Raw genomic sequence first — 17,356 nt, forward strand, 5'->3', positions numbered from 1 at the left:
ACAACAGTGCAGCTATTTGTTTTTTTTCAAGTGGAAAACACTCGCACAGATTCTGCGTGTGAGTAATGATGAAAGGTATAGTGGGAGATAGTAGACAGGAAAAGAGGCTAAAGCTGGAGAAGGAAGCGCCGCGCAGGAACAATGAGTGTTGTTTAGTTCGCTTCCGCCGTCGCTCCGTCGGCATCTGCAGGCGGAGCAGCGTCAACACAGCATTCAGGGAAAACAGACTTAAAGCAGTCAAACCATGTTTAGCATGGAGGAAAAGTTGGACCCCACTGTCTGCTTTCCCTTCATTCCCACTCTGTTCCAATCCACAACAATGAAGCTGATGCCCCCCCCCCCCTCCTCCCTTCACTGATCTGCTCTGTATCAGGAGTCCCGCTGTTTGAACTGATGGCGAAAGTAATTAAATGCTGGGTGTTGTGGCCCCGGGGGCAGGAGAGATGGCTGCTGTGCAGAGATACTGGTGGCAGATTTGCATTTCTCTAATGTTAGTGAGCAAGTGCGCGAGATAGATAAAGACTTGCGATGATGCTTCTCAGTGCATTTAGAGGCAAGCGGCTTTGCGGGGCTTTCTTTAGAAATGCTAAAAAAGAACGAGTGAAGTCATGCTGAGATGAACTCGCAAGTGAACGCAGAGTTTAGCAGGCTGTGTCTCTTTGCACTTTGTTTACTTGTCCTCGTCTGACCACCTCTCTCTGCAGCAGCAGCAGCAGCAGCAGCATGCTTTGGTTCAGTCTAGACAATGTCACGTAAGGTCAAACAGCATTCGATATAAAATCCTGGCAGTCAATGCAAAAAACATCCAGTGAGACGATGAATGAAGGATGAATACTAGCGCTTCCAACATGAAGATGCACACACTGCTGAGTTAACATCGTCCAGCCTAGACGTTCTCCTTTCACAGACTTTATTAAAGCAGAAATACCTGCAGCGAGAGACAGCAAATAACACCCGTGTCCTCGGGTGAACTAGAGAATAAAGAAAACATCTGTAAGCAAAAGCTTGACTGTGTTTCAAGATGAACACTCAGGTGATGACCTCTGCTGCCCACTGACTGAAGTTTTTTTTACTCCAGTCTCTGCTGAAATCCACTGGCTACAATTCCTGTCATCGCTTTGGCTAAAACAGAAGCCTGTGGTGCATTTAAAAACTGCGACGTGAAGCAGATGTGTTCATTAGAAACTGGAGACTTCTCTTCCAAAGAGCTGGACTTGTAACAAGAGACGTCAGGACGTGACCTACTGTGGCTGCTCCTGTGAGTGCCCGATTTGACCTCGGAAGAATTAGTGTGCGATGAGGCCGCGTTTGTTTAAACTCAATGGGACTCTGAAGCAGAAATAACTTACTGACGGGAAGGCATTTTTCAAATTCATTTGGTTTAGCAACAGCTCCACGGTGGAGGAAACACCCATTTTTCGCAGATCAACACACATTTGTTCCCGGCAGATTTCTTTGCATTCCTCTTGTCGGATTGCTTTAATAAATAATGGACGCATTTTTTTTTTTTTTTTTTTTTTTTTAAGGAAACAGCAGGATCTTTGAAATTGCAAAGGTGGCTGTGTGTGCTGTTAAAGCAGTTCATGTTGTTCCGTGGGAATGATGGGAATTAAGAAGATGACGGGAAATGAACCGCCGGGCCCTCGGAGAAGTGAGGTTAGGGTGGTGGGACAATAAAACTAGAGTGGTGCGATAACAAGGCTGCAGCTACAGGCCGGGCGGTCTGCTGATGCGGTTTTTATTGAGCAGCCTTTTTAAAGGCCCACAGGCCTCGTCTTGGGAAGCAAGCACAATCGTTAGCTTCTTGTAGATGTCTCCTGGAAGAGGAAAAACGTTTAACCAAACAAAGAGATTACGTTTAATTTGAACTCTATGATTAAGGGATTCTTTTTAATACCAGAGACTTCCTCACTCTCGAGCACTATGATTTATAACTTTTTTTCAAAGGCACTGTGAGCAAAACAAGGGACAAGAGTTCAGCTGTATTGAACAGAAATATATGAACACCCATGCTTGATTCAAATAAGGGGCCTTAGCACCCTCTTGTGAAACAATTTTGCAACACACAATTATGTTGACCATTCCGTTTATAGCCGCAAACAACAGGCTTACATGTCGATTTGTCATGAGAGCAACTAGAGGTAACATGTGATTAATGATTTCCTCATCTTCTTCTCTTCCTGTGTAGCTGGCAGGCCTGGGGTGGGACAGAGAACATGGCTGAACCACGGCGGGAGAGCACCAGCAGCCTGCAGAGGAAGAAACCTCCCTGGCTCCGATTGGACATTCCCACAGCTCAGATGTCACTGGACGAGCCTCCCACGTTTGTTCAGGTGCTCGCCCTGGCTGGAGATCCACTTCTCAACACTGTCAACCAATATCGTCAAGTCTTTTTACTTTGTTCGTACCGTTGTGTTCACACTTTTTTCCTCCTCCTCCTCCTCCTCGTCCTTTCCTGTGCAGCCGATGAAGAGGCAGGGGTTCCTGCGCAGCATCAGCATGCCAGTGGAGACCTCTCACCTCCAGTCCCCACCCCGGGACCTCTTTGACACCCGGCGACCTGTCTTACAACGCCAGTCATCCATCACTCAGACCATAAAGAGGTAAATCATGCAGTGGATTCATGCATTGATTTCTTGATTTGAAGGGGGTTCAGCATATTTGAAGACTAACATGAGTAACAATATTTGCAGAAAAACATGCAACTATTGCTATTTTTCACATTTTATAGGCCACACTGTGTGTATTTTGCACATTTGGAATGCTCAAACAATACCCATGAGTTAAATGAAGGAAGTTGGGAGCCTGTGTCCTTCTTCATTCCTTTCCTTTTTTTTCTAAATTGCATGGCTGTATCTGATATAAAATCTTGGGTTCATTGTAATAACTACCCTAACGTTGTATGCATAAATAAAAAGACGACCTAACAATCTGCTTTGCTCTGTCTGCATGGTGGCTACAGCACTGTCCAGCTGCACCTTTTTTTCCTTCTCACTGCGTCTTGTTGTCTCTTCTCTTTCTCCCTCTGTCTGTCCCTTTGCAACCTTCCTTCCTTCCTTCCTGCCCTGCTCTGCCTGGTCACAGCAGCAGAAGGGTGCACTTTGAGCGGATTAACACGGTGCCTATTAAGGGGCAGCGGGCTGCTCGCCGCGGCACCAGGAAACACCACTCACTCTCCAGAACTCTGCTCAGGTACAGCCGGAGAAATCCAATGTTAATTCTGACATGCCAATGCTGCTTTATGCAGACAGTGATACGTATTGCATCTGTGAGTCATGCAGTAGCCACAAACATTCTTTTGAGTAAATGAGTCACAAGACAACCTGAAACCAAAATAGCCGTCATTTCCCTGTAACACAGTTCTCTTAATTTAGAAGTACAGTAATGACCAACCTGGCAAAGGGAGAAAAGCCACTTCTACTCAAATCTGTCAAATATCAAACATCTGGACGAATCTGGAGATTACATATGTCTTCTGTTCAGTCATACTTACTGATACTTATGTAACCATGGTCATGCCAGCTGTGGCAAAGAAAGACCAAAGTATGGACTGTATAGTCATGTCGCTAACACGTACTGTTATTTTTTTTTAAAAGAGCTTCATTAACTAGTGAAAAATAGCTGAACTTTCCTCAACACTGACTCTGCACCTGGTAATTAACAGCCAGCTCGCCTCAACTCTCCTTTGAAGAATGTTTCCACTTCCACTTCCTGCCCTCAGGGTGCAGTAACATTGTTTGTTCTGGTACTCATTAGGACTTCAACTTCAACAACGCGATTGTGTACATTTTCAGCACGGTTGGGTGGAATGGGATAAAAGGGAGATAGGAGAAGATGAAAAATGTGCTTCCTTTGTGTGTGTTTATTGAACCTGCTGTCTGTTTGTGCCAGTGTAGATAAGTAACATCTGAATGAATTGGAATGTAACCGCAGCATCAGAACTCAAGTAATTTCCCTCTTTCTCTCCTTGTCTTTGAACATGTAGACTTTGAGTTCATGTCCACTGACACTTGGTAGGCGTAGCAGTGTGTGTACCTGGCTTCTAATGATGTGTCGTACTGAACAAGTAGGCTTCTTGAAGTAAATGCTGAAAGCCGACTCACACTTAAGAGCAGATTTTGTTTTGTTCTGGTGTTCTCTGCAAATTCAATCTATCTTTATTTATATAGCGCCAGTTCATAACAAATATTATCACGAGACACTTATCAAAAAGAGGGCGCTGTTCGGCATTGGCAGAGAAGATTTGGCAAGTTTTTCATGGGTGCAACCCACGTACTCAGCTCTGCTGCTTATCCCACAAATGCATGTTCCTTTCAAATGTGGCACCATTTAAAAGGGAAATAAACAGGCTTTCCAGTGGTATAAGATTTATTGCCTAGAAGCATTGTTACAAAAAATAAATAATCTACCAAACACAAATGTCCTTACTTTTTGTGCGACGTTTATTAAATATTATATTAGACAAATATAGGAAAACATTCCACTTTCAAAATGAAAGAAATCGGTCGCCTCAGTTTCCAAAACGCTTACAAAGTGTTGATAAAAGAAAAAGTGATGCAACAGAGCGGTGAACATTACTCTGTAAATGTATCACCGGCATCAAATTCAATGGATATTTCATTATGCAAAAACAATGAAACTCCTCAGTTTCAAACTTGAACATGTTGTCTCTTTTTTCAATCAAATATTGGATTTCAGTCCCAAATTTTTAGGAATTGGGATCGTATAAAACATTAAAGAAGTATATGGGCTCATATTTCTATAATAGATCCATTTTTTTTATAAATTTCCAGAAGAAGTGCTGAATGGAGAGTCATTTGGAAGCCATGTGAAATGATCTGGCTCACTCAAAAGACACACTCCCTTCTCTACTTGCTACCTGTGTATCCCATGTGTCTGGAAATAAACATGCCTGGGCTTGTCCCGTCTACTCTGCCTATAACTCGTACTATCTAGAGCACTTCTCTATGACCTTTGAAATTGTGGTTTCATTAGTCCCATGCCTCGTTACTTCTTTGACACGTTTGACCAGATAGCATTAAACCTCTCTGTGAGAAATGAAGCATGCGTGTTAGCTTTTGTGTGAACCCCCACCTGAGATGTCGAGATGTTTGTGGTGTTAGGGGAACAGCTGACTGGTTCGGAGTCAGTAAAGACGGCGATTCCTCCCAGAAATGGCAGAGGAAAAGCCTGCGCCACTGCAGCCTGCGCTATGGAAAGCTGAAACCGCAGGTGATCCGAGAGATGGATCTGCCCAGCCAGGACAACATCTCCTTAACCAGCACGGAGACCCCGCCTCCTCTCTATGTCCCCTCCTCACAGCATGGCATGCAAAAGGTAAAGAAGTAGGGCTTATTTTGCAGCATACTGTTCCTTTAATTTTCTTAAAATGTGTCATGCCAGATGTTGGACAGTTTTATGTTACAAAAGAAAAACATAGATTTTTTTCTGCCTGGATCAGTATTTCTAATATTTGAGGAATCTGAATCTGTGTTTAATCATATTAAAGACGAGTGGTGAATTTTCAAGGTTCAATTTTACCACATGATAATCAAATACGCTTTGGAACTACCACGTTTTGAACTCTTTGTCCTCCAGATTGTGGACCCATTGGCGCGAGGACGGGCCTTTCGCATGGTGGAGGAGGTGGATGGCTACAGCGTGCCTCAGACCCCCATAACCCCTGGAGCTGCCTCCCTCTGCTCCTTCACCAGCTCCCGCTCAGGTCTCAACCGACTGCCTCGTCGACGGAAGAGGGAGTCAGTGGCCAAGATGAGCTTCAGGGCGGCGGCAGCACTGGTGAAGGTAAGCCGGAGGGATACGATCAACAGTTTAAAAATAAATATGTTCAAAGTTTTCAAAAAATAACAAATACGATTTATCAACAGGACAACAAAAGCCTAAAAAAATTGTAGCATAAGTGTTCGTTGTTGGACTTCATTAATACTGTATTACTTTGAATCTCAGGGGCGCTCCATACGGGAGAGCACGCTGAGACGGGCCCAAAGACGCAGCTTCACCCCGGCCAGCTTCATGGACGAGGACATGGTCGACTTTCCTGATGAGCTGGACACGTCGTTCTTTGCCAGAGTAAGACGGGGGAACAACAGTAATGTTTGGAGGGAGTTCCTATGTAACCATTTTCATGTAACAGTTGAATATTATTATTAATTTTCAAAACCACGGGGATGATGATTGTTCTCTGTAGGACATTCTGATGCAGGAGGAGTTGTCCACTTACACGGACGAGGTGTTCGAGTCTCCGTCTGAGGCCGCCATGAAAGACGTCGAGCCCAGCGGCAAGAAGGATGAGACGGAGCTGACAGGAAGCGCCCTGGATAAGTCGGAGCTGGAGAGAAGTCATCTCATGCTGTGAGTTACTGAACTGTAGCCGCATTATTGCCCATACAAGCTTTAAAGAGGACATATTATAGCCCTTTTCCACCTTTTCAAACAGTCCCCTGTGGTCTTAATGGAACATCTGTGATGTGCTTTGGTCAAAATAGAACATGAATCAAGCATCGGAGGAGGTTTGTGACCCTGTATAAACCAGCTCTCTCAGAACGCTCCGTTTTGGTGTGTGTCTTTAAATGCAATGAGCTCCCTATGAGTTTTTCCCGGTATACATCACTCCTCTGTAGAAAGAATCTAAGTGGCAGACCTGCGCAAAAGTTTTGTTCTAGGCTGGGGATGGAGTCCATGGGTGGAGATACCAGAATTTTTTACCAGAATCCCACTGTGACATCACAAACTGAGAATATTTGAAACGGAGCATTTTTCTCTGTGTTGTAAGACTTGTGCGGACCACAAAAAAAGGTCTGGATGGATTTAGTTCACATTTTGTGGGTCGGTAGACACTCAGGTTACCCAAATATATGTTCAAAAACACTGTGAAAGTGGATTTTTCATAATACGTCCCCTTTAAATCTACTTTAAAATACTAGAGAATAGATGACAGACTTCTCTTCATCTGCTGTGTACTCTTTCAGACCTCTGGAGCGAGGGTGGCGGAAAGCCAAAGAAGGAACTCCCGGACCACCAAAGGTGCCCTTACGGCAGGAGGTGGTGAGTGTGACTGGACAGCGGCGTGGCCAGCGCATCGTTGTACCCGTCAAGAAGCTTTTCGCCCGAGAAAAGAGGCCCTATGGTTTGGGCATGGTGGGGAAGCTCACGAACCGCACCTACCGCAAGCGCATCGACAGCTATGTGAAGAGGCAGATCGAGGACATGGATGACCACAGGTACCGCACCTCTCAGCATAATAACCGATTTCTTCAATGATTCATAATGAGCACTGCTTTAGTTTAAAAATATACATCCTCTCTGTCTCCTCCAGGCCTTTTTTTACATACTGGATTACATTTGTCCATTTGCTCATCACCATCCTGGCTGTTTGTATCTATGGTATTGCACCAGTGGGCTTTTCCCAGCATGAGACGGTTGATTCTGTGAGTTACAGCTCTGTTGGGATGAACATTTTTGTTATAATATCTTCATTTATTATCGTCACATCATTCTATATTGACTTTACTCTTCGTTTTTGTTTTTATTCAGGTTTTAAGAAACAAAGGTGTGTATGAAAATGTCAAGTTTGTACAGCAGGAGAACTTTTGGATCGGGCCGAGCTCGGTAAGCACTGAAAATAACACACAAACAAATAATCACTTGTTCGTCGATGTCCACTTCACTTTGACTTTTCCTCCATCTCTCCTGTGTTAGGAATCTCTGATCCACTTGGGGGCCAAATTCTCTCCGTGCATGCGGCAGGACAAGCAGGTGCACGATCTTATCAGGGAAAAGAGCGCTGTCGAGCGTAACTCCGCCTGCTGTGTGCGGAACGATCGCTCTGGATGCCTCCAAACCTCAGAGGAGGAATGCTCGGTGTGTGAACGCCCCAAATTCTTATTTGTTCCTTTACTTTTTTAATTAAAAAAGAAATAAATACAGTGGCGGGTTACTCCTTCTAACCGATTCTGTTTGTGGTTTCATTTCCAGAGTACTCTAGCTGTGTGGGTGAAATGGCCCAAGCATTCCAGCACGCCCAAGTTAAATGGTGAAGACAGACAACACGGCTCTGTGTGCCACCAGGATCCGAGGTAAGAGACTTTTCATAGCAGGTTAAAGGTGAAATGTCCTGATAGCGGTTTGGTAAATGTGATATGTCCATCTTCACTACAGGATATGTTTAGAGCCTGCCTCAGTATCACCTCATGAATGGCCGGACGACATCACCAAGTGGCCAGTGAGTAAAAAAGAAAACCCCGTCTGGTATAAAGACGTAAAGCAGCGACTCCTATCTCATCCTCATCTTCATCAACATTATCATTTTGTATTTTTAAATCCTCGAGAAGAGAGAAGAGGCGGATACAAATAAAATCATCAGAGAGGTCTAGGGTGCAATAACAAGAGCAAAGAATAAAACAGGAATTTCATATAATACAGTGAAAAGGGTTAATGTTATACACGGAAATAGAAAGAGAATAAGATCCGCAATTTGATTGGGCCTTGAGGAAAAGCTTGAAAGGAATTCATTGTTCTTGTTCCAGTATTTTAAAAATAGCTTAATTTGCATCAGAAGAATGTAAAAAATTTGAAAAAACATTCAAAATAATCGCTGCTCTCAGGTTCTGTCTGTAAATGTATTCCATGCAAACAATGGATACATTTGCCTTTGACGTTACTAGCGGCATATTCAAGTTATTTCTCTCTCACTCTGCTTGTTAGGACTGTTTCACATCACTTCAAATCGACATGTATGCTCTATTATGTTTCTTCTTTATTTATGGATTTACAATTTGAAACGATACAAATTGAAATCCCTGCGTCAAAAAAAACAACATAAAAAACTGCTTTGACTTTCAGATTTGTACCAGGTACAACACGGGAAACCACACCAACCTGCCTCACATAGACTGTACCATCACAGGCCGACCCTGCTGCATCGGAACCAAAGGGAGGTGAGGAGAGCGAGTTGACCTTTGACAAGCATTCTTTTTCTTTTCTTTTTTGACTAGTACGACTCAGGATGTACTGATTTAGTAAATGTGTTTTGTTGTTGTTTTTTATTATTCAAGGTGTGAAATCACATCTCGGGAGTATTGCGACTTCATGAAGGGCTACTTTCACGAGGAGGCAACACTCTGCTCTCAAGTAAGCTGCTGACCTTCTCCACAAAAATGACAAACTTTTTTTTGGCTGCATGTGCTGCTATTTGAAATCTAGTGTGTATATGTGTACTTACTGAACACCAAACAAGATTTTTTTGGTGAAACTTTGAAACTTTCTCCAGGTGCACTGCATGGATGATGTCTGTGGACTGTTGCCATTCCTCAACCCTGAGATCCCAGATCAGTTTTACAGACTCTGGCTGTCACTTTTCCTTCATGCTGGGTGAGTCAGAAGCTGTCCAGATCATTGAAAGTAGATGTACTTTTTAAAATATGTACCTGGCAGAACAGTTGGGCAAAAAAAGGAGAAAGGTTTTCATATTATAACTACTGAGTGTTATTTAGAGAGATTTTATTTAGTGATCTTATTGAAGCACCATTTATCTCTTAAGGTCATGCTATGGATCGGTGAAAGCACAATTTGAAAAGGACAGACAGTCTGATACGGATGTACTGCATCATTGTGCTTGTACACAACAGTGACGGAGCAGGATTATTAAAAGATCCAAATCAGAGTCGTGTCTGTCACAAACAAGGAAATTGTCAGGAGCTCCTGTTGTACTCATAGTCACAACAAAAGGAATGTACTGAAAGATAAAGACATAGACAGAAATTAGACAGAAGACAGAAAAACACTGCAAACAATGGGAACCAACCGGCTCCTGTTTGTTGTTATTTAGCACAACAGAATGAAGGGATGATCTTTCATTTCCACATCTACTGCTCAGTGGTATCACACGAATGTGTATTCCAAACAGCATGTAAAATAGTGTGACACTGAAAAATACACCATTTAGTGTAATTACAATGAATGCTCTCAGTAAAATGTTTGGCTGATTAAGCTAAAATGCGACCAAGAGAAGCGCCAATTTTGAGTCAAACTGCTCTTCTCTTAGCTGAGCCGAATGATCCGGATCACTAAAAAGTAGGGCTGGGAATCTTTTGGTGTCTCACGATTCGATTCAATTTAGATTCTTAGGGTCACGATTCAATTCAGAATCTGTTTTTGATTCAAAACGACTCTGGATTCATGGATCCATGGATTTAAAGTCTATTTTGGAATTAGGACATACTCCAGGATCAACTCCAGTCATCTGTGAGACTGGCTGAATTTCTTGACACGAAATTTCTTCTTTCGATTTTTTTTTTGAAGTTTTGAATCTATTTAAAATCTCTGAAGATAAGATTTTTTTTTACCTAAATCGATTTTTTTCCCCCCACCTCTACTAAAAAGAGACAGAATTTCCATCACTAGCTATATCTACATAACTGGTTATCAGCGGTGTCTGGAAATGTATTTTCCTGTGATATATAAAGACAGACACTCAGCACAAGGAGCTGACCTCGCTGTGAAGAGGAGCAGTGCTTCATCTTGGAGCTTGTCTGTTATCTGTCCTCTGGGTAATTAAACAAAGTGCCCTCACTACACGAACTCATTAAGCTTCACAGAGACGGAGAGCGATTTTGTCGATGGGCTGTTGAGGGTTTTTTTTTTTTTCCCCCTCTTGTACACAGGGGAATTATCCTCCCAACACGTCAAGGCTTTTCAACATACTTAGGCAGACATACAGCAGGTCACATTGCACACACGTGAGCGCTGTGTCCATTTCTCCCCCAGGATCCTTCACTGCCTGGTGTCGGTGGCTTTCCAGATGACCATCCTGAGGGACCTGGAGAAGCTGGCTGGCTGGCTGCGTATCTCAATCATTTACATCATCAGTGGCATCACTGGCAACTTAGCCTCTGCCATCTTCCTGCCCTACAGAGCAGAGGTGATCAGCAACTATATCACAAATGATGTGTCCAATTTTTCACCAGAAGTATACACTTACTATTATTGATTGACAGCTTCCTTTTATAACCTTTACATTTATTAACTATCTTAGACTTTTCTAAATGTATTGCAAATTGTCTTGGCACATCTCAAAATGCACATAACATTCAAACAAACATCTCCCTGCTGTCTTTGTCTCAGGTGGGGCCAGCCGGCTCTCAGTTCGGGATCCTGGCCTGCCTGTTTGTCGAGTTGTTTCAGAGCTGGCAGATCCTGGCGCAGCCCTGGAGAGCCTTCACCAAGCTGCTGTGTGTGGTGCTCTTCCTCTTTGCCTTTGGGCTCTTGCCCTGGATCGACAACTTTGCCCACATCAGTGGCTTCATCTCCGGTTTCTTCCTGTCCTTCGCCTTCTTACCCTACATCAGTTTCGGCCGCATGGACCTGTACCGCAAACGCTGTCAGATCATCGTCTTCCTGCTGGTGTTTGTCGGGCTCTTCTCAGGCCTCGTGGTGCTCTTCTACGTCTACCCGATCAAGTGCGACTGGTGCGAGTTGCTCACCTGCATCCCCTTCACGGACAAATTCTGCGAGAAGTACGACCTCAACGCTCACCTCCACTGAGCTGTGGGCGGCGTGAGCACAACAGGGAGGCATCAGGTCAAAGGATGCGGACTAACAGATGTTCAAAGCCGTGTATCTCTACTCTGTTCCCCACTCTCTGTGACTGTGACAATATAATTGTGTTTTTTTTTTACTCTGTCAGTATCAATACCTATGCCACTCCTCTTAAGGACTCCCTTTAATCCCCTCCTTGTTCCTGTGCAGTCTTTGTCCTGCCTTCACTGTCTAGTGGGACAAAGGTACCACAATTCCGAACTTCATCAAAGCTCCCAGCTGCCCTACACACACGTGAGGCAGGAATAAGAGAAGCCACCGCTGGTACAGAGACGAGGAATATCTTTTTTTTTTTTTTTAATTTACAGTCACACTCAAAAAAAAAAAAAAACAAGACAAAGGTTGTATTGTTATTCAGGCAACTTCATACAAAAGCAGGGACAAACATCTTACATTGATACCTTTGGTGCCTTGTTGAAAAATGTACCAACTACTGCCATATTTTTGTTACGTTACGCTGAGCACTCGAATGTTTTCTTTATTTGGTGTATTGCTTCCCAAGAAGTGATGATTGTTCTGAACATGGTAGTGTTTTAGCTACCTGTCTACTCACATGTAACTGAAACAGAAAAAAAGAAAATGTACAAATTAAAATGGTCTTTGATTTCTATTTATGGCTTGAAATTTCATTTTTTTTAAAGGTGGTTTTTTGGGGGGCTTCTTATGCCTTTATTTAGAGGTAGGACAGTGGATAGAGTCAGAAATCATTGAGAGAAAAGAGAGAGAGAGAGAGAGAGGGGAATGACATGCACGGAAACAAAGCCACAGGTCGGAGCCGAACCTGGGCTGCCCGCTTGGAGGACTACAGCCTCCCTACATGAGGCATGCGAACTAACCATGATGCTACTGTCGTCCCCTGAAAAATGCTTATTCATCATGATCATCACTGATTTATTTCAAATCTAAACATCAAATGGCTCATACATATTTACAGTTCACAACACAATATTTATTATGGCCACATGATCAATATGTACATCATTAGGTTACTTCCTGTATCAGTCGTTACAGGAAGGATTCATCACAGCTGTCCTTTTCTATGGTTTACAATACCTAATGTATGCGAAAAAAATCACATTGCAAACACTGGATTGTGAGTTATTTGACAAATTACAATAAAAAAATATTAAACTGAATAAGCCAATATAATACTGATAACAGAGGGGACATTATTTGATGTCTGTTTCACATCTAATGCAAAGCAACTGTTTATATTTCTGTGCAGGAACCCCTCCTGGTTCCCTCAGTCCTTCAACAGTCATCCTTGTTCAGTGAGGTCACGTGAGGAGTTCACAATCAGACAGACAGACATTGTAACAAATATTGGATGAGGTCTATTGCTGCACACTGGCTCTTTGCCACTATCTGTCCATCTGTCAGCTTTGTTTTGTTAATCTTTTCTGCCGTGAATTCAGGTTAGAGGTAAGTGGACAGAATGTGTGTGGGGGGGGGGGATAGGACCTGATAGACTAGCAGCCGCTGTTCCGTCTTGTGTACGCCTGCCCGCCGACCATGTACTCCATCTCTTGGAATTGCATGTTCGATACGGAGATGGCCGATGGCCCTTTCTCCTTGAAACCAGCCTTTTGGTAGAAGGGCACAAGGAAGTCCTCGCAGATCAGCAGAGCTCTCCGGAGGCCCGGCACACAGCGCAGGTACTGCAGGTAGCGCCACAGGAGGATGGAGCCCTTGCCTTGCTGGCGACAGTGACGGTGCACGGACAGCACATGGATGTGCACAGTGGGGGTGTCTGGGACATGCTGAGTCATCGCTTCCTGTAAGGGAGGGGATTACAATAATGATTTTAAAGCACCCATGAGCCAAAATGCTACCAGAGATCTATCACTCTTTAAGGGTGAAACCAGATTTGTCTGATATTTTTGATATAGTCCATGTTCAGTCCTACCTGTGATAGTCTCTCCTTGTCCCAGCCAGAGCCGATGATGAAAGCCACCAGCCGGCCCTCTTCAAACCAGCCCAGCGACAGCTCAGGGCACTGACCAAGGAAGTTAAGCACTTCATCAAGGGTAAGAGGACACTCTCCAGACACAGAGACGAATGCTGCGGAGAGAAAAGAACCAGTTGAGACTGTGGGTTAAGCTCTGTGAGTAATTAGGACAAAGAACAAGAACAGAGAGGATTAAATTAATGAGTCTTCTCAAAAAGGTTATTGAAAATCCAAAAGCAGTATTGAAGATATGCTAGAAATTCCTCATTGAGACACTGAAAATAGCCTACTATGTGATTAATTTGCCAAATACAGTTTGACGGAGTATGATGTTTTTATTGTTTAAGCTTGACGTACCTTCTCTCTCAATCTCAAACACACTGATGGCGTCCTGTGGTGTGAGGTTCCTGAACTCACTTGCAGGGAGTGTGTGTCTTCTCTGTCGCAGTGGGTTCACCACTCTTTTGGGCGTCTTCAGGAAAAAAGGCTTGAGGAACGGTGAGCCGCAGACCTGTGCCATGATGTTTCAATAACACAAGAAAATGCTCTTCTGGTTGTTTGTCAGGAATACTTTCTCAATTTGTTTGCTTTAACTCCAGCCGAATACTGATGCAGTGAACAATGCTCCAAAAGAAAGTCATGCCCTGCCAAAACAAACAAAAAAACCCTCTCTGTTCTCTGTTTGTCCAACAGCTCTGACTACAAGTTAACTCACTCACTCAGTCAAGATGCTGAGCCTCCTGTCTCTCCTGCGTTCTCCTCCACCTCCTTTTCTTTGTCTCAGATCTCGTGCTGTAAAGTAGGTGTCTCAAAGCAGGAAAGCTGCACGTGTCTCCAAAGTCTCTAAATCCCCCTGCTTTCGAATGACAATGAGTGTTCTATTTTGACAGACAGCTCTGTGAATTAAGCTTCTCATTATTCTTTTTTAAAATAATTTTCTCAAGTTTGACCCACTTTTGCTACGGTTTTCAACCGAAATCTTGTACCTTGTTTAAGAAAGTGTTGGATATTTTTAGACTTTATGTAAATTGTGTTACTTTGTGATGATGCCATTTTATGGATAAGAATTATGCGGCCGCTCCTCAAAAGGAAAAGCTGTTGTTGAACTAGTGTTTAAGATAAGATAAAAGATAAGATATACTTTATTCATCCCAGCAGGGAAATTTAGGTGTTCCAGCAGCCAGCATACAAACACACAACACAACACATATATACATACATATCCCACCCTTCCAAAAAAACATGAGCCCACAATACAGTTTGATATATGATATATGCAACTCGGGCTAAAGTTTAAAAGTTTAAATGTCTTCTGTCCTTACTTAAAGGGGAGTCGTTATAAAGTGCAATTGCAGTGGGTAAAAATGTATTTTTAAATCTGTCCTTTTTGCATCTTAGCTGCCGTAGCCTCCCACTAAAAACATTATTTTGGATGCATGTTATTGTCCATAATGTTCAACAGTTTCTGTATCATCATGAATACATCATACCTAGCAGTATACACTGTCACGTGCACTAACTATAAATACAGGTGTGTGTTATTCAGGGTCAGGATTAGAGAGACCTGGGTGTGATGGGATGCAGCGATACACGTTTTCAGAGATCAAGGGCGTGTGGGCTAAGGGAGTGAGGGGGAGTGGGGGGGGAGAGAGAGATTTGTCTGGATCGCTGTAGGGATGATTTCATGCCTCAGAGAGGTTTAGCACGGACTAATTAAATGAGAGAGCACTTGCTCTGACTGCCTTGAGGTGCACCTGTTCACACAGACTTTTGTTTGGCTGTCAACACACAAACAAGTTTGGAAAGTTCACAATATATTTTTTGATAATCCTAAAGCCCTGTTCAATCATTTCTCATTTAATACATAATATAGTCCTGTCATATATTTGTAGTTTATTATGGTTGCGCAAACACTGTTTAGTAATATTTAGTAAGTGTATTGTTAGCTGTTTTTGGAAGTTTTCTGCTGAAAAACTGAGTTCACACCACAGGCTCAGCTCTCATATTGTTGAATGTAGCCCTGAGAGCTTCAAGAGGAATACTTAGAATTGTTTTGTATCAGTGTAATCTTTTTGGATTTCACTACGGTGATGAACGGGAAATCTGCCACATCATCTGCACAGCTGGCCAATCGAAAATGAGATCCTCTTTCCTCGTGTGATAATCAGAGGTCAGAAGCAAAAACATAGCTTGTCCAGGGATGAAGTGACCTTCTCTGACCTGTAGCTTTGTCAGTCTGTGCAGCTTGTAAAAAGTGGTGGACCTCATGGCCTTTTAAAACAGCCCGTTTTACCCAACCAACTGACAAACTGTTCTTTTTGTAATGCCAAACATGTTTCAGATTTTCAGACAGGCCAAAAATATTTTTTAAAGAATTCAAATGGAGACAGGAATTTTGAAATTGAGACTGTGATAAGTAACATTTGACATTAAACTGATACGGATCATGTTTTCACATTAACAGCATGTGTGTATGCAAATAAACTTGCATACACATTTTCTCAGTGTATTATGTTTTTACAGGCAAGCTTGAGGCAACACTGAAACCAGAATACTTATTAAACTGTACACTAATGTACACCTGTCATTCTAGCTGAGCTGCAGTCAACCAATACTGCTGAAGAATGGCATTTTGTTTGTAACGTGAAACACCGTAGGAAACTTTCAGAGCGCACAGTAGATACTGTATCAAACTGTGATGAACTGTCACACACAGACGGCTGATCTAAGTAAAGCACGTTTTTAGCATATTTCATGTTTTAATACTGTGACGGCCCTGGCCATGGTGTTTGGCCTGGTACTGCTGTTGTTTTGTGTTTCAGGGTTTGGCGTCATCTGGCGGTTGGTGGTGGCATGCCTGCTGGTCGTTGGGAGACCCGCCCACCTACCTGCTGATTGCAGATGGGCTTCACCTGAGTGGAAGGGCATATAAGCCAGGTTGCCATAACTTTCTGTCTCTCTTCCTCCGGACAGAATGGACGTATTTCCCTCTGCCCTTGTATTTTCGTGTTGTTCTGAAATAAACTAAAACTTAAGAAGCAAGTTGACTGTGTGGACCTCCATTGAATGTTAGGGCCGACACGAGCTGGTTATAACAAATACTTATAGTTAAAACCTCTCTATAAATATCTATACGTAAAGTGAAAAACAAAACTAGTTGGAATATTGTCACAAATGTAAAAGACCAATCCATCATGTTCTGAGCATTAAATGCTTCTATTAGAAAGTACTTGAAAGGATTAGGGCCACTGATTTTCAGAATTCTGACTCTGCGATTAAAGTCAGAATTCTGACACTCCATTTTAACTTTTACCCTCAGGTAAAAGTCTGAGTTTTTTAAAAGTTAAATTTTTTTTATTTTTTAAAGTCAGAACCCTCCCCAAAACATTTCAGTTGCCCTAAGCCTCTTCAGTCCTGATACAAACATACTTTTAAGCATATCAATTTCAAAGCCTATAAACCTACATTAAAGTTATTTATTGACTAATGTCTTAAAATGATACAGTACTAGGGGGATTACATTGTGGCCTTTGTTTGAAAAAACTGTATTTGAAATACTTAGCTATGAAGTTAGCTTTTTATTACCTCAAGAAACAAGTCAACAACAATGATTAGCCATACAAGAAAACATTCATTACCAATGTTAAATAAAATGATAGACAATCCGAAATGACATCAGCACAAAGCAGCTGTGACAAAAGTTGTTGATATAGATGACTAAAAAACATGTTCAAATATTTACATGTTTATAATTAAGTGTAAGTGTGGCTCTTGTAGGTGGGGTTGTGACTG

The 17,356-nt window shown here is 42.6% G+C and overlaps 2 protein-coding genes across 3 annotated transcripts in view; one reads left to right on the plus strand and one right to left on the minus strand.

The window, feature by feature from the left end:
- The window catches only part of rhbdf1a (rhomboid 5 homolog 1a (Drosophila)), a 30,098-nt gene extending 17,872 nt beyond the window's left edge, over positions 1-12,226 (plus strand). Inside the window, exons 2-19 of one of the 2 annotated variants that reach the window (XM_061065322.1) lie at positions 2,189-2,333; positions 2,464-2,603; positions 3,085-3,192; positions 5,124-5,337; positions 5,599-5,805; positions 5,968-6,090; positions 6,209-6,372; positions 6,990-7,241; positions 7,337-7,448; positions 7,555-7,629; positions 7,720-7,881; positions 7,996-8,096; positions 8,179-8,242; positions 8,863-8,957; positions 9,075-9,150; positions 9,290-9,390; positions 10,786-10,939; positions 11,143-12,226. In XM_061065322.1, the coding sequence (XP_060921305.1) occupies positions 2,217-2,333; positions 2,464-2,603; positions 3,085-3,192; positions 5,124-5,337; positions 5,599-5,805; positions 5,968-6,090; positions 6,209-6,372; positions 6,990-7,241; positions 7,337-7,448; positions 7,555-7,629; positions 7,720-7,881; positions 7,996-8,096; positions 8,179-8,242; positions 8,863-8,957; positions 9,075-9,150; positions 9,290-9,390; positions 10,786-10,939; positions 11,143-11,562 (2,685 nt within the window). In that variant the 5' untranslated portion in view covers positions 2,189-2,216 and the 3' untranslated portion in view covers positions 11,563-12,226. The remainder of the gene's footprint in view (positions 1-2,188; positions 2,334-2,463; positions 2,604-3,084; positions 3,193-5,123; positions 5,338-5,598; positions 5,806-5,967; positions 6,091-6,208; positions 6,373-6,989; positions 7,242-7,336; positions 7,449-7,554; positions 7,630-7,719; positions 7,882-7,995; positions 8,097-8,178; positions 8,243-8,862; positions 8,958-9,074; positions 9,151-9,289; positions 9,391-10,785; positions 10,940-11,142) is intronic. The other variant, XM_061065323.1, reaches the window with a different exon arrangement.
- Positions 12,227-12,545: 319 nt separating this feature from the next.
- aanat2 (arylalkylamine N-acetyltransferase 2) lies at positions 12,546-14,414 on the minus strand. The gene is made up of 3 exons (XM_061026463.1): positions 13,922-14,414; positions 13,523-13,677; positions 12,546-13,391 (listed from the first exon to the last, which is right to left on the minus strand). The coding sequence occupies exons 1-3, from the start codon at positions 14,082-14,084 to the stop codon at positions 13,086-13,088; spliced, it is 624 nt and encodes a 207-aa protein (XP_060882446.1). The 5' UTR covers positions 14,085-14,414; the 3' UTR covers positions 12,546-13,085.
- Positions 14,415-17,356: the final 2,942 nt, after the last annotated feature.

Source organism: Labrus mixtus, chromosome 20 (assembly GCF_963584025.1).
Source record: "Labrus mixtus chromosome 20, fLabMix1.1, whole genome shotgun sequence".
NCBI lineage: Eukaryota > Metazoa > Chordata > Actinopteri > Labriformes > Labridae > Labrus > Labrus mixtus.

Coding starts and splice junctions, on each gene's coding strand:
- aanat2 (XM_061026463.1), bottom strand. CDS start 14,084: ATGGCACAGGTCTGCGGCTCACCGTTCCTCAAGCCTTTTTTCCTGAAG. Junction 13,678..13,921: donor GTTTGAGATTGAGAGAGAAG/GTACGTCAAGCT, acceptor TTCTCTCCGCAG/CATTCGTCTCTGTGTCTGGA. Junction 13,392..13,522: donor ACAAGGAGAGACTATCACAG/GTAGGACTGAAC, acceptor CCTCCCTTACAG/GAAGCGATGACTCAGCATGT.